Below are 17,172 nucleotides of genomic sequence, written 5' to 3'. Positions count from 1 at the left end.
TGCGGTTAAAGTTCTGGTTTTATTTACACCATTAAATACATTATTAATACAGTTTATAAAAGTATAGCTTTACATGTATAAAAAAGCTGATCGGCGCGTGCAAACTAGTGTTAATACCGTATCGGTGCTTTTACAAGTTATGTTTAGTGGATTAATAATGTAGAGCTTCCTGCTACATCTTGTGTAACATATTCATGTCTTGATTTTCTTTGCTGGGGTCTGATCTTGCTTCTTATGACAGGACAGTACATGGGATGACAACGCTGGATGAACTCTCTTTCCAATCGTCTCTACCTAAAGTAGAAATATAAATTAGTGTTCGCGATGTGGTGTTGAAAATAATCTAACATTTCACAACAATCCCATTGAAGGGAATGGAGACAATATTTAAACACCTCCCAATATGCTCCAAAAAGAAAAAAAAGTCCTTGATGTCTCCTTCATTGTACAGAGATTCACTATAATACTGTCCCTTCCTCGATATTGCACTTCCTACTTTAATTTTATGCATTACTTAAATAATCTTTTGGTGTGGGCTCTCCTGAGGGCTGAAACCATGTCGGTTAATGTGCTGAGAGTTGGTAGACTGGGAATATTTCAAACTTGCCCAGAAGATTATTATTATTATTATTATTAATATTTATTTATAAGGCGCCACAAGGCATCCGCAGCGCCGTACAGAGACAAACAAAATTACAATACAATGGGAGACAGCACAGTACAGTAAACACAGCAACTCAGTAAGCTCAATGCACAGCTAGAGAGGGCGGGGAAGGGGAAGGGAGGATCCGCAAATGACGGGGCCCAAGAAGGAGGGCGCGGAAGACAGGGAGACCCCCAGGGGGGAGGAGGGAGCGAGAGTGGACGTGGGGTGGAGGACCCTCGAGGAGGAGGGCTAAGTAGCTGGAGAGCAGAGTTAGAAGTGGTGGAAACAGGAGGAGAGATGGCCCTGCTCAGAGGAGCGTACAATCTAAGGGGAGGGGTGGACAGACAGAGAGACGCAGGGGAGAGAGGGAGAGTAGGGGGACGGAGGCAGAAGATGCCCGACTTTATGAAGATGTGAAAAGGTGAGTTTAGAAGACAGAATATGACTGTAACGCAGTGAAAATATAACCCAATTACTTATGTTTTATGATATTGGGTGACAGGTCCACTTTAAATATGATGTTAGCATAAAGACTGAAAGCTATGAGAATAAGTCCCTCCATTTGGATACTTTGGGAGTTCTATAATAGCTAGCTATATCTTTACCAATATTATCAAATTAGAAGATGCCACACTGATTATAGCCTGTCTGTAGTATACATATTTTATTATACAAAATAGCAAAACATGCCCAATAATATACCTGGAAGCCAATCTGCTGTAGTTTTTTGTGCAAAACATCCAAAACTCTTCTTCCGTCAAATATAAATGCGGGTTTCAGCATTTTCTCATAGAGTCTTTCATAGTCCAGATGCTGTTGAACATGAGTAGATAAAACAATGAAGCAAATAATATTCATATATTATGTAGTAATAGAAGAACTTATTATGAGACATCAGTGTTTACTTCAGGTGGAACGTCTCACCTTGAAAATGTCCCACTCCGTGCAAATGACAAGGGCGTGTGTGTTTTCACAAGCAGCGTACGGCTCTGACACGATAGTCACCAGTTTTGATACTGTAACAAAACAGATTCAATCACAATTGATGTAAATTAGCGTTGCAAGGAAACGTATTAACAATAACATTATTAGAAGTGAAACATTATTACTCTTTCTGCAGTACAGAGAACAGATGGTGGTTTTTATTATACCACTAGTAGACAAGACACTGGAAGAAAACAGACCATTCTGCTCTATAACCCTCTTGCTCCTTCAGTGTCTTCTGTTGGCGGTGGGCACATGACCTTGTCGCTTTTTAACTTATATTTTTACTTCAGATGCCCCTCGTGGTGTTTTTCAGTATTACATCCTTGGAGGAATAGTCTCAGCTGTCCCTTGTGGTGCATTACTAGATCTGTTTCACTATTTTATCAGCTATTCACAGGAGAGTGGCAGAGGGGCGAAAACAAAATAACAAAGGCCCACTACCAATGGGGATGTCATCTTCTGTGTCTGGCCTCAGCCAAGGGTGATGTTCACACCCTGGCCACTAAGAGCGAGAACATAGTTAATGTTCCAGGTCCAGCAGCATTCGGTATCTCTGCTTCTAAGGAAGCAGGCACGGAACAGCAGACTTCTCCAGCACCGGTATTCTGATGACTGGAGGGGAGGTGCTTCAGAATGCACTGCAGGGCTTTTTTTCAAGGCAGACAATGAACCATTTGTCTGTGCCCATTGTGTTGGCTGCTTGAGGAAAGCAACAGACAGAGTGAGCCAGCAAAGGTGTGAGTATGCGGGGTTATTACTTGACAGGTATTTCTTGAATACTCCCAAAAAATCAGTGTGGGACTATTATGGAGGATACAGAAGTCCGTTTTCTCCCAGTGACCAGCATCTAATATAATCCACCGCCTGTACTTTTAAAGAATATGCAGAACATTTATGAAACTGCTTAATAGGATAAATGACAGCTAGCAATATAATTGCTATGGACAACACCACCTTTCATCCCTACTATGGATCATTTTTAGAATTGCTGCTGACCAGTATATTGGGGGCACTATAGTTCTAGAAGTCTACTGAGGGAGTCTGGCTCGGGGCTGGAACAAGTTGATGAGGTGACATCTAGAAATGCTTGAAAAAAATCATGTTTTGGTACCAATAATTTTGTTACCCAATATTATAAATCCCAACATTTAGGGTAGGTATTTTGTGCGCAAAGAAGCATTGTGGAAATATCCAATTGCAAACTGTGTAAAGGGAGTAAGTTAAAGTGAATACTGGCATCTCTAAGCTTTAGATCATACCTTGATGGAGGATATATCTGTCCTCTGGAGGCGGTGTTCTAGAGTAACACATACATACCAACAGAACATTATAAAAAGCAGCTTAGCAAGTACTAGTAGTACTTGGAAGTACTACCCCTCCTTAACACTTAAATATAGTTGAGGTCTATCTTTTGATATAAACTAAGAAATGCAAATGAATTTCCCGGTGATACCAACTCATCTCCAAAACATGAAAAGTGGTATAGTTCTATATATATAAAAACTGTCTATTGAGAGGTTACAGAAAAATTACTTAACAATTATTTTTATGTGTTTCCCCATTATTTTACATTAAAGTTTTTTGCCATTAAATTAGTCCTGTTTATAATAATACTTTTAATGGTGTTTTTCACCTTCTAAAAATTGTATTGCCATGCGACATGCCCTTTTGCAATGTTTTTTTTTATTATTATTTATTTTAATGTTAGCTTACTTGCCCCAGAAAACTACACAAAGCTGTTCTCCGAGTACAGTCATATCCACTGCAGAGGGCGCTGCAGAGCCATGACGTACCCAAGGTGAACACCTATAAACCTGAAGAGAACTACATGCAGTATGATATTTACAACCAATACATTTTGCTGAAGGTGGACAAGCCCTTTAATGGTTTCTACCTATGTGTTTCCCTGACAATACTATTATACCCTGCAACCATAACACATTAAGTTACAAGTGCATTTGTTAGCAAATCACTGAAATAAAGCAAGAAATTGAAAGCCATTATCATTGACTTACTAAATTACTAGTTAAGTACCTTTTATGCATGCATTCAATCCTTCTACAACTCAATACCTCCTTTTCAATATCTCTGGTAGGCAAACAAAAGGGATGCCAGACACAGTCACTCTGCTACACAGACAGACTCATGGCTCTCAACATGTCATGTGTGGGCAGAGGGGGTAGAAGGAGGATGTAACATTGCAGACAGAGCTCAGGTGTGTTCCAAAGCCTCTCTGCTCACGAAATCATGTGACTGTGGTTACTACGGTAATCTAGAATCATAAATCATTAATAGCAGCCAGAGGGAAAAAACTAGGGAAATGGCATTCTTCTTATAGCCCGATACTGATTTATGTTAAAAAAAACACATGATTTTTTTCATGGGATTTTTCATGGGATTGCTATTTTAATATACATATGGCTGTTTTTTTTCTAGGTATTGGTACATATATCAATTTATCTATAGGACCAATGATATGGTAATATAAAGTAATCAAACTGGATTCAGGAGAAAGTGTATGTTATTTACCTCTCCCAGGATTGTCCTCAGAGATGGTTGGGTGGGTAAGGTCCCGAATAATCTGCTCTTTCTTTACTTTTGGATCATAGATTGCCAGGTGAGCGCCCTCATCCATCAGATACTTGCAAACATGGATACTTGATGATTCCCTTAAAACAGACAAACGAAAGGGTCATTAAATATATTTAACACATGGTGGAATTTGTCATGAGAAAAATATAATGAACTTACAAATGAATGTGGCCAAAAAGTCAAATTTCTTTTTTTTTCCCCAAGTTAGGGTTAGGGTTATCCCCCAATTACAGTCTACTCTCGGTATTGGCCAGCAACAGGATATAAAACACTCAGAAGATCTGGGGGCCTCCATATAGCAACTATTTGCTGCCCTGTCTGAATTCAACCTCTATAACTGCATGAACAGATCCAGCTTGATCACCTGACCAGCCAGATCTATATCCAATTTGGCCAAACAGCCATATCCTACATGGCACATTCAGAGCAAATGAATGATGTCCACACACTCTAATACCAAACTGAAAAGTGGCATTTGGACCATGATTGACTAGGTGAGAGGGACCCACCAGAGACTGTGATCACATCAATCCATGGTTAATTAAACATATATGTAGTACACACATTGTATGCTTTAATCACCCAATATCGCACAAAATAATAGTTGTTTGGTCAATGGTTTCAATACATTTGCAGACAGTAATTTTAATTGCAATGTCTATATCAATGTTGCTAGTGGTATCACAGTTTATCTTAACTAATTAAACAAACCCTCTCTTTCCTTTTGTCAGCCAATGAGGAAATTCCCAGGGAGCCGGCACTAAGTGCGGGGATTCCACAAGTATAAATAATAAGTATTCAAATAAGAACACAACTCGCACACAAGCTGCAATTTAAAAAACAAGCACAGAACTTGGGCATAATTAAATCTAAACAGATCTCAAGATTTATTTTGATTGGTATCTGGGTGTAAGTAAGCTCTGTTTAAAACATTACTTACTGTATGTTAACAGACAGAACAGATTGCAGTATAAGGTCACATCAGAATGCAAAAAATTATATAAATTAATTGAACAACAGTATAGTCATTAATAAAAATATGTTTGATTTAAAAAAAATATATATATATTTTTTTACTGTGAATGCATAAATCAAGATGTTCTTAATGCATATTGTGTACACAATGCTCTTTTATTGTCTTAAATACATATATTATGTAGTATCTAGTGGCATGAATACATGTGCTTTCCAAACAAAGACTATGCCATGTCAGTCATCACTATTAGTCGGTGCATAGACCTGCCCTGTAGCTGGTGCAAATGACACGGCTGAAACAAGGGAAACCCAGGACTTGATTTGACTGCAACTGCAGTGCCCGTCCCTGGCATACCCCTACTGTACATTGCCTACTTCCTCCGCCCCTTCCCTACCCCACCAATGAAGTCTCAGGCAGTCGTAAGTGTTGTTTGCATTCAGACATTAAATGCATTCAATTGTGTTCATTGATGTAGGGTCAGTTTCTCAGCATGCACGGAGCTAGATCACGCAAGATATGGAGCACACATAGACTTACATCCGAACATGAATTGCGCCGTCTTTCTTTTAGGTGCCCCCGTAACGTTGGTGCTCGGGGGGACCACTTTAGTTCACCTAATGTTCTCACCAGACACGGAGGTAAGCCAGACATGGGTCCTCACACTGCTAACTATCTTCTGATTTTAACTGGTTATTTTAACATAACAACAGCATCAATAAACTGTACTCTCACTTTCCATACACTCCTTGGGACATTAGTACATAGCAATGCCTATAGACTTACAACTATTCAAGACATTGCATCACAAAACCCTAAATTCACAATGCACATGTGAGCGTCTTTTCTTGCTTACGTTCAGGAACTAATGAGCCCAGCCCAACCTTACATGACCACCAATGTGAGGCACACAAAGTACTTGTTTGTCACAGGCCAGTTCTAATCAATAGGTCTGATATTTAACTACTTTGTTTTCTCTAGTGTTAGCTGGGGTTGGGAGCAGCATTACCTAGTGTCCCCAGTGTCCTTCTTGAAAGCAAATCCCAGGACAGCGATCTTCTTATCTGCCACGGTGTTAAACAGACAGCTTACTATGCGGGATGCAAATCTACGACGCTGATATTCGTTGATGTCAAGCACCTGAAATGATATTTAAGGTCGCGTTTATGGAAGTAGTAATTTTGCTCAGCTGGGTGGATACAGGTGAATGCTGTAAGTATTTCTTCTCCAGGAAAAAATACACTTAAATGATGATGATACTGGGCCTGATTCATTAAGGATCTTAACTTAAGAAACTTCTTATTTAAATCTCCTGGACAAAACCATGTTACAATGCAAGGGGTGTGAATTAGTATTCTGTTTTGCACATAAGTTAAATACTGACTGTTTTTTCATGTAGCACACTAATACTTGATAGCTTATTTGTACACTGAAATGTAAAGTTGATATTTGTGTGCTACATGAAAAAACAGGCAGTATTTAACTTATGTGTAAAACAGAATACTAATTCGCACCCCTTGCATTGTAACATGGTTTTGTCCAGGAGACTTAAATGAGAAGTTTCTTAAGTTATGATCCTTAATGAATCAGGCACACTGTTATTAAATATTTTTTTCCAGGATTCTATGTAAAACTTATTCTACTATACTGACAATAAAAATATATTTGGAATTCAAATTGGCAAGTCTCGCCTGCACAAATTCCCTTTAACCCCTAAATTACCAGGGATAGTTTTATACATTAATGACTAAATTCCATGTTTAGGAGATGTGCTGGTTTGACTAGTAGTAACTTTTAATTCATAGTCTGCTCGAGTGAACGTTCTATTGTTTTTGGGGATCTTAAGGATTTAAGGCAGCATTCAAGCTGTGTGATACTTACACTACTCTCTCGGAAGGACCGCAAGACTACTGAATTTCGCGTAGTTTTCCCTTATCCCACTCGGGGTTTCAATGACATGATTTGCTGCAAATTATGTCATTTTGGCCCTGCAGCGCGATGCCACGATTGAGGCATCATGCTGCAGGTGGCGGGGCCAAAAGGTCATGATTTGTGGCACCACACCCGCTGTACTCGCCACTTAACCTACCGGAGGGGAGCATTTCAATGTTGGCAAGTATGACTTACACATTCTTGAGTGCGTGACTTCAATATAAAAAGCACGAGTGTAACTCAGAGCTGGCGACATTATATTGTGGTATAATGCCTGCTGGCATACTAGATTGGCAAGACCAGATTGGCAAGACAGAACTATGTTTGACTGCCAGGTAGTAACTAGGAGATGTGGAACGGGCCAAAGAGCAGGGGAGACAATTAGGGGAGGGGGAGAGGTGTAAAAGAGGAGGTGGAATAGGAGGTTGCAGTGCTGCCATTTTTCTTAAAGCTTCCTTGTTTAGTAATATATCTTTAGAATTTGATTGTGTGTTAAGTTTTTTGGTTAATTGAATCCATACTGTTACCTGCTGCCAGTATAAAGCCACCTCGTGCAGACTGAGGGTCTCACAGATGTAAATCAGGTTAAGGATGTCCTTCTGGAAGCAGCTCCCTCCAAAACCTAGAAGAGATAACACTGACATTATGTCATCTGTGCATACAATGCAACATGCATACAATCACATTGTCTTTGCTTCAATGGTAGCTCTACAATCGGAGGTTTCCATCATATTTCAGTGACCCTAGAAAAAGGCTTTTGTAAATATACTACAATTTTAGTTTTATGCTTTTCCCTTTTTAGCCACTTTGCGTGTGCTGAGCAATTAAATAGTGAAATGACTGAATGTTTAGCCACATAGGGCCTGAGTCATTAAGGAAAGTAAGGCAAACAAAGGAGTAAATGTTCTCTGGAACAAACCATTTTAGAATGCAAGGGGTGCGAATTAGTTTATTATTTTGCACATAAGTTAAATAGCAGGCATTTTTTCATCTGGCACACAAATAATTGATAGCTTTATTTTTACACTGAAATTTAAAGTTGATCTAGGACATGCTCTATCCCAACTATAAATCTGTCCTCACATTTTAAATTTACCTCCCCCTCCAATGCAACATGGTTTTGCCCAGGTGCAAAGTTACTCCTTTTTTATGCTTTGCTCTCCTTAATGATTCAAGTCCATAGAGAGGGTAAGGTTGGGCATTTCTGGTGCTATGTATAGCTGGCCGATGACATTACACATATGATAATGGGACACATGTCTGACCTGGGTTTCAGCTTTGTCTGAAGAATCCTGATCTGATGGTTCAGAACAATGATTTGTGGGGCTAAGCACAGTTTTGAGAAATAAAGCTCAATAAATCATTATCTAATGCTTATTTCTCATTGCTGCTTAGCCTCCATGTAAACTAAGGCATCCAATCCAACAGCAACTTACCAATGCTAGCTTGCAGAAAGGGTCGCCCAATACGATTGTCTGTACCGATGGCATGAGCCACCTCTCCTACATCTGCTCCCGTCACCTCACAGAGGGCGCTGATTGAATTTATGCTGCTGATTCTTTGTGCTAAGAAAGCATTGGCTGCCTGCAAAGAACACAAAGCAATGATTAATGTCTAGAAAGTAAAATAAAAAAATATCACTTTGGGTTGAGTCATGTACCCTTTCTATACAAAAAGGAAATACCAAATAAAATAAAATGACAGGTACTACTGTCCTGGACTTTACCCTGTTTTTGGGGTAACTAGAAACCTTGTCTCTAGTTAAGGCTATCTTCTACCCTGGCTGTTAAAAATGTGACTTTGGGCCAATGTTATTAATTGGCCTGTAGCCTACCAGACATAGGAAGCTAGGGGGTGTTTTGTTTACAAGAAAAGGTGGTAACACTATGTCCAGTGCACAGCAGCCACGTTGTTATGTGGTCATTACTATTTTTGTTGTTCTGCAAGTTAATTAAATATATCATGAACTTGAACTAGGCATCAACTCAATACATAACAGTATGTATACATGGTCAAGAGGTTCAGTTGCTGTTCAGACCAAACACAAGAATGGGTAAGGAAAGTGATCTAAGTGACTTTTTAGATAGATCGGCTGCATGAATCTGCAGCCACAAATCTGCAGCAACAGTGTGATGATATCATGTCACCATGAACCATGATCTCTAAGGAATATTTCCAGCACGTTGTGGAATCTGTGCCACAAAAAATTAAGGCTGTTTTGGGGGCAAGGGTGGGGTTGGGTCCTAACCAGTGCTAGAATGGTGTGCCTAACAAGGTGGCCACTGTATGTATGTGTGTATAGGGCTTAGGATAAAGATTGCTCTGTAAAGAGCACTAGTTTTGGACCCACTTTGCCGCTAGTGTATGTTGAAAGCTCATCTGGGGCACGGAGGCTGATTGTCTGGTCTACCTGGACATCCTGCAAGGAGGTGACCTGTTTCACTGCAGGTCACCCACAAGTGGAAGCCCCTAGGCCAGTGATGGCTAACTTGTAGCACTCCAGGTGTTGTGAAACTACAAGCCCCTGCATGCTTTGCCAGTAGATAACTAGCTTGATAGCTAGCAGAGCATGCTGTGACTTGTAGTTTCACAACTCCTGGAGTGTCACAGGTTAGCCATCACTGCACTAGGCTTACCCCACCAGGCATCAGCTGACCAGGGTAGGAAATATGGTCACAATGGGATAATACAGGGTAGTTGTTGGAGACAGGTCAGATAAAATAGGTTCAGAGTCCAGATTTAAACCAAAGGCCACTGTGGCTATCAGACAGGGATAGCCAGGAAACCAGGTGGGTGATAACTACTGATGAGAACTGTGGACACAATGTTACAGGCACAAGGAGTTACTAGATCAAGATACTTATTGATTAGCCAACAGTGTGTGTATAAATCGACGCCACTAACCAATGAGCTTGTTTAAGGAGCTGAGAAAAAATATGAAATGGAAGGAAAAATATGTAAAATGCTCCATATGTAAGAACAACTTACCAGCTTGGAAAGCTCAGACGACCAGGTGTTGGTGGTGATAATTTTATTTTTGGGAACCCAGTGTTTATAAATTTCACACAAGGCTTCAATGGCTTCTTGGCCAGCTGGTGTTTCATCGCCTCCAATGAGGATCCGATCAGGATTCTTTAAATTTTCAATGGCCGTCCCTTCAGCCAGGAATTCTGGGTTAGAGAGAACCTGGTGACATAAAAAAATGATTTAAAAATGTAAATTGAAAAAAACCACAAAACTGATTTGCAGACTAATGTCCATATCCTAACACACACACTGCAATCACATGCTTGTTTCACACTACTTAATGCAATACACAGTTAATATTCCTTTTAATCCAGATTCACCAGTTTGAGCTGTAGGAAAACTAAGAAATCTCAGTTGAACCCGTCTCCTATATACAGTCCTAGCAGTCACTTTGGGGTCTATTTACTATGAACGCAGAAATAGAAAATCTCTTTTCTTAATTTATTATTTAAATTACTCAGTCCCTGACAATACAGGGTGCCAGCGCTAAGAGTAATCTTACTGCTTCACCTGCCAATCCTAGGTCCATCTGAGACCCGGCTTTGTCTTCCAGTTCCAATAAATATGAAATATAACAATAAGTAAAAAAAAATCAAAATTAAAATAATTAAAAAAAATACTTACATTTAAACAAAAAAGGAAAAAATGTTTTATTTTAATAATAACACATTTTTTAGGTGCTGACTACTGGCTATTGTCATCCTGAGATTGCGAGAGTTATAGGGGGGTAGCAGTGGTACATGCACTCTCCATGGTAAATAGACTTACAAAACAAACGTAGGGAAGCTTTTGCTACATAGACCTGTGAAAAGGATTGCAGTGAAAGCTACCACCAGGAGGGCATGTTAAATAGGGATAAACAAGTTTTTGTGGGAGAAATGGGTTTTATCCTAATACTAAATAGGCTCATTCATGTGAATTAAATTAAAATGGAACTCAGTGTTCACCAAACTACCTGGGACTGCAAAAGTATTAGTCTTCTAGGTTAGAGGACTGGGGAATGTTTGGTTGTAGTTTGCTGTAAGCAATAAAACTGCAGATATTCAGTTTACAGTGTTTGAAGACAAGTAGGATAATTAGTGGTCCAGATTAATTTATTTAGATATTTTAAAGCAAAAGCATACTGAAAATGCATAGTGTAAGCAGACTGTGAGGACCAGGTCTGAAAAGCATTTATCTAATTTACTTTTTAATTTTAAACAGTACTAAACAGCTCTTAGTCATATTACACTTACCTGGAAAGAGAGATTGGGCTTGGTGCTGGTTTGGAAGATGCGTCTAATGATTTCCGCGGCTCTGACTGGCACGGTGCTTTTTTCAACCACAATCTTGTAGCCGTCTGCTATATCTGCAATCTGACGAGCGCAGGCTTCTACATACTTCAGATCGGCGGCGCGGCCTTTCCCCATGCCAAAGGTTTTTGTGGGAGTGTTCACCTGTTGGCGGATGAATGGATTGCAATGAAATTACTCAGGTTCACTAATTATTTTCACACATTAGTCACAGACTGGTAAAATAGATTAGGATAAAAGTAAAAGGGGTGCTTGCGGTTTACCAGATTTCGAGGTCTACTGCTGCCATCTCCAACCACCAATTACACAAATCTCCCAACCAAACTGCATGGCTCCCCTGTATTGTACAGGTCCCCGGCTACACTGTACAGACTCCCATCCAAGACTCCAGCTGCACCTAGCTTCTATCTGCCAATGGTGGGTGCCAGTGAGGTGTTACTGGGAGGTTTGCTGTTTATGTGGAGCTTGCGAGTCATGTAGAGGAAAGCTGATTGAGATTGATGACCTGGAACCTCCTTGTAATCAGTGCATGTATGGCATGAAGGACAGACACAGCCTAGGTACCTACTGCTTCCCCTTCCTACTACACCAATTTACCCAGAAGGAAGGGGCTACGGTAGCTCAAGCAAGTGTGGCCGAAGCATCTGCTAGTCTCCAACTGTGCTAGAGCAATTCTCATATTGTACTTCTAAGGCCAGTGCCTGATAAGCATTACCAGTAATCTGGCACTGTGGTAAAGTGTTTCAACCAGACATTCTAACCCAAAGGCAAGCTGGGCAGGGGTGGAATCTGCCCCCCGGGCCGGTCCCATAGTGGGTTATCTTGGGCTGGGTCACTGGGCTACCTGCATTTTACTTCTTTCAAAATAGGCTGCCGAGTCTAGTCTTGCCCCCCGGGCTGAAATTTGCCAGCCCTCCCCTGATTCTAATCAACTTTAAAGACGCTCCTTCAGGGGAGGGCTGGCAAACTTTAGCCCGGGGTGAAGACTCAACTCAGCAGCCTATTTTAAAGGAAAAATAATGCAGGTGGCCCATTGACCCAGCCCAAGGTAGTGCACTATTGGACCAGCCCGGGGAGTAGATGCCCCCCTGCCCCCCAGCCCAGCCTGCCCTACACTCCTTATTGACTGATAAGGAGATAATAATGTAACTCAAAAATCTTACTATCAAAGAATGAAAAGTCATACTATTAGCAATATAGAAGCTCACATTTATAGGATGTCAACAGCAAAGTTGATGGTATTTGTTGCACTTAAATGCAATTTGGTTTATATAAAGTGCCTATAAATGATCTTCACAATCAAGTGTAAAAATTTTGGGAGCTCATCACTAAAAATACTTAAGCACATCAGAATTCCTATCGATAACATTATTTTGTTATTGGAAAGACACTGCTGGGAGCTCTTTGAAATTTAATATGGCTGCGCTCAGAAAATAGGACAAGATCATTTTAAAAAAAAAAAATCAGGACACAGAGATGACCTGAAGTTTGCTCATAAAATACATTCCACCCAATACTTTAACTTTCTTTAGGCTTTTAATAAAGTAAAGCAGTTATAATAGCCTATTCCTATTACTGTACGCTGATTTCAGTACATTATGGAAAAACAGGTACTGGGAGTGATATTTGGGCTATTCCCGAAAAGGAGCCCTAATTAAAGTTTGCAGCTAGGGAGACAATATGGTTACATAAAATGTCAAACATCTTAAAGCAGCAATTCTATGAAATAAAATCAGGTTTATTCTTTTTAGAATAAATCACTGTGGCATGCTATAAGAAGAATGTTGAATTTAACAGTTTCTCTTGTATTTTTTCTTCAGTCCGCAATCAATGGTTTTTGATTCTGGACTACCATGGCAACCACAGACACATGGCACATGGTGTAGTGAATAGAGTGGCTTTGGAATGCTCCTCTGAGCTCTATCTGCATGGTGACATCCTCTTTTTCACCCCTCTGCCATCACATGACATGATGAGAGTCTGTGAGCCTGTCTCTGACAGTTTAATTGTCTGGCAGCCATATTTGTTTGCCAGAGATATTTTGAAAAGGAGATAATTATTTGTAGGAGGATAGCCGAGAAAACGGACTGTCAGATACATGTTTAAGATTATTAGATGCAATACTTTGCTTGCTATTCAAAGAAAAAAAATCTTAAGGGATTTCAGCTTTAAATCCTATGATGATGATAACTTGTACATACATATTTATGAATGCCTTTAATATTGATTGGAATTTCATTACCACGTAACACTGATCACTGTTGATGTATCATAACTTACAGAAATGAAGATGATATCTGCATTTTTGATAGCTTCTTTTACATTGGTTGAGAAGAAAAGGTTCCTCCCTCTACAGGATTCCACCACTTCTTGCAGGTCAGGCTGAGGGAAAAATACATAGAACGGGTTCACAGATGTAAGAAGATGTAGAAGATCTCAGAATTCTAATCTAAAACACAATTTCATAACATGCAAAGGGACCTCTTTTCTTTTATATTCTCTCTCCATTGTGCTTATCAAATAGACCTTTAAATTCACCTCTTCTCATCTCCCTAAAGGGCTAGATTTACTAAGCTGCGGGTTTGAAAAAGTGGGGATGTTGCCTATAGCAACCAGTCAGATTCTAGCTATCATTTTGTAGAAGGTACTAAATAAATGAAAGTTAGAATCTGATTGGTTGCTATAGGCAACATCCCCACTTTTTCAAACCCGCAGCTTAGTAAATCTAGCCCAAAGTGTATTTCTGGCTTTTAAATGTAACTATATCATATTCACTATATGCAAGCCCCACGTATTGTGGCATTATTTGTGGTACAGTCTAAAAATTTCTTATAGGCCAAAGGGGCTTGACCTACCGGTAATTATCGTGGTTATAATTGTGTTGTGGTGAGTAGATCAGCGGTGTGACTTGCCAAATCAGGGGGTATCTAGGCGAATTGAGAGCAGGTCCTGTGCTGACTTTTTTATTTGTATATATATGTATGTATGTATATATATATATATATATATATATATATATATATATATATATATAGTGCTAGTTTGCCACTGGTGAGGGAGCTATTGACCACAATGCCATACTGAAGTGTGATGCAGATATAATTTTCTCCTAGGGACTTTAGTGTCACATATATCAATAGATCCTTAGTTGGTCATATTTTGCTGGAACAAGCTATGATTAATTCCTAAAAAGTCCTCCTCTGGATGGGCCCATGTTAATTTGTATACAGTGGTCTGCTCCAGTGTTTTCCAATTTGAGTATTCTGGGCTGAGCTAAATGTTAATGATGTTCCCTTCACAATTCCTATTGCCTTCTTATCAGAGAGAGGTTAGAGTAATGTTGACCACACATAAGAGTCATATTGCTGGTTTGTTGAGTAAGCAATTTGGCCATCTGTGCTGAACAAACTTGGATAGATTGCTTGTTCAAGTGTTGGGCTGAATGACCAGACTGCAATGTAAAGGAGACACTGCCACTTATAGTTCATCCAATGACCACACACAGATGCGTGTGTGGGTCACCAGCTAACCTAATAATCCATTTTCACTGATTAAATGTTATTGGTCTTTGATTGTTCACAATTATTGTTTAGGGCAATAGACCTCAATAGGAATCCTGCTAGTCACATATACAATGGTTCACCAACACAAGATGTCACAGACAAATGGCACTCTGACCATATGGGGGGTCACAGTTAAAAGTAGGCTGAGTACCACTAGTGTAGGAAAGTGAGTGGTGCAATTTCTGGACATTTTAGTTGAAAATTACCAAATTGGAACAAAAGATCTGCATCTGTGTGGCCATCTTTACTAAAAATTGGCAGAATCTCCAGAGATGCATTGACAGGGATGTACCTTTTGGTGAACCTTTTGGACCTCAGAGCCAGTGAAATACTGGGAAAATACATGGTAATATATCACAAGATCGATGCCCAGTAATGTTGCACAGCTGTCCCACAATATTCTAGAATGTGAAACCTCTCTATGCTTGTGCACGTGGTGGTGTTCAGTATAAATGTTGTGTACACTAACTACACGGCAGGAACCTCCTGGCAATAACAATGACCTTCCTGGCTGTCATTGACTGAGCAGGGATGGCACAAAGCACTGTAGAATGCAGCCACCAACCGCTGTGTGAACAATTATGATTTTCTAGGCTGTTAAAGTTGTGGCTACATATTTATTATACAGATCACACCAAATGTCATGAAAAATGCATCTGGGCTCATATACGGTCATATAAAACAGAAATACAAATACCTCGTATATAGGCAGTTGGTTGGAATTCCAGGCTCGGATCCGTTCTTCATTTATGTCTACAACTGTGACAGTTATCTGTGGACACATTTGGGCAATAACCGTACATGTTGGACCTCCTACATATCCAGCCCCAATGCAGCAGATATTGTTCACCTGAACCATTTTCAGTTACAGACCAGACTGTGGTATTGGAGAAAGACAATAACCCTGAAAATGAAAATAAAGTCACCAAGTTACATGTTGTTTTAGTATTAACCAATATATACATAGTTATTCTTCAGCAGTTCTGCATTGTGAACACTACCTGGGGCTAATTAAAGTGTTCCCACTCATGGAACAGAAATTTAGAGGTTGGTTTAAATCACCTTCCTGCCCCTACTATACTGTATTTAGAAGTACCCAGAACCCATCTAACTTGAATCACATGATGGCCAATGACGTTTCAAAGAATAAAATAACTGTACATTTCTTGTACATTGGTCAGTAAAACAATTTACAATGATTGGCAACCGTGCTGCTACTGAACACAAATGTCCATGCACCGTGGTCTACAGAACTTGCAGGGTGCATAGGACTGTACCAGGAGCCATGACAATGATTGGATGGCTGCCAAGGGTATCCAACCAGCTGCTACCAGCTTTAAGCGACAGAAAAACTAAAATAAATCATGCAATAAAATATATACTGTACTTTCTTAACAAATCAGAGACTCAGTGCTATCATAGAGATACACATAGATACAAATAGATGCATATAGAACTCCAGAAGCTTTCATTCATGCAGGGATTATTCCCCCCACAAAGATAGACAGTGGCTCGCTAGGTGGTAGGGGGGCATTTGCCCCCTGGACGGGTCCCATAGTGGGCTACCTGCATTTTTTCCCTTTAAAATGTTTCTAATTGGCCACTGAGCAGTGTCACTCCCAAGCTGAAATTTGCCAGCCAGCCTCTGGAGATAGAGGACTGGTGTGGCTTAATAAAGTATACACTAATTTCTTCCTCCTAGCAATTACAGGGTTAATATACTGAAGGGAGGAGTGAAGTGCAGCTGTTATCTCCCCAATGAGGTCACCTGGTCCGACAGCAAATTTGTACCTTTCTTCTGGATTTGCTGGTAATTCTATAAAAAATACCTGTGTGTATAAACAGAAGCATAGAATAGAGGCACATAAATCTGGCACCTACTTAATTTAGGAACTGACAAGTACATTCAAGGTATCCACTGGCTCACAAATACCCGCTTGGATGCTAAATTTACAATAATCAATACCCACCATGTATGTTTTAGGTGTTTTACTACTTTATGGTATTCATAGTGCTTTAGGGCTATACTATGCAGTTTCATGATATTTTTGCATTTGATAACATTTTTGCATTTTTTTGAAGTGCAAGCAAAATGTATATTGTGTTTTTAAACGATCCTTTTTATAGCCATTTAAAATGTTGGAAGGGATAGCTTCACCC

General features: G+C 39.8%; 1 protein-coding gene across 1 annotated transcript; it reads right to left on the bottom strand.

Annotated features, from left to right (window-relative positions):
* Window positions 1-15,911, bottom strand: LOC142150165 (UDP-glucose 6-dehydrogenase-like). The gene is made up of 11 exons (XM_075205374.1): window positions 15,710-15,911; window positions 13,730-13,831; window positions 11,393-11,593; window positions 10,119-10,316; window positions 8,567-8,714; window positions 7,658-7,752; window positions 6,208-6,338; window positions 4,163-4,302; window positions 1,571-1,662; window positions 1,349-1,459; window positions 1-294 (listed from the first exon to the last, which is right to left on the bottom strand). Exons 1-11 carry the CDS (start codon window positions 15,869-15,871, stop codon window positions 193-195), a joined length of 1,482 nt encoding a protein of 493 aa, XP_075061475.1. The 5' UTR covers window positions 15,872-15,911; the 3' UTR covers window positions 1-192.
* Window positions 15,912-17,172: the final 1,261 nt, after the last annotated feature.

This window comes from Mixophyes fleayi, chromosome 4 (genome assembly GCF_038048845.1).
Source record: "Mixophyes fleayi isolate aMixFle1 chromosome 4, aMixFle1.hap1, whole genome shotgun sequence".
NCBI classification, from domain to species: Eukaryota; Metazoa; Chordata; class Amphibia; order Anura; family Limnodynastidae; genus Mixophyes; species Mixophyes fleayi.
Note: the sequence above shows the minus strand (reverse complement) of the source record. Positions and strands in the feature narration are given on the sequence as shown.

Excerpts from the sequence above, each read along its gene's own strand:
- LOC142150165 (XM_075205374.1), bottom strand. The coding sequence starts at position 15,871 with ATGGTTCAGGTGAACAATATCTGCTGCATTGGGGCTGGATATGTAGGA. Across the intron at positions 6,339-7,657 it reads TGGCTTTATACTGGCAGCAG|GTGCTTGACATCAACGAATA; the intron begins GTAACAGTATGG and ends ATATCATTTCAG. Across the intron at positions 1,460-1,570 it reads CGGAGTGGGACATTTTCAAG|CATCTGGACTATGAAAGACT; the intron begins GTGAGACGTTCC and ends CATGTTCAACAG.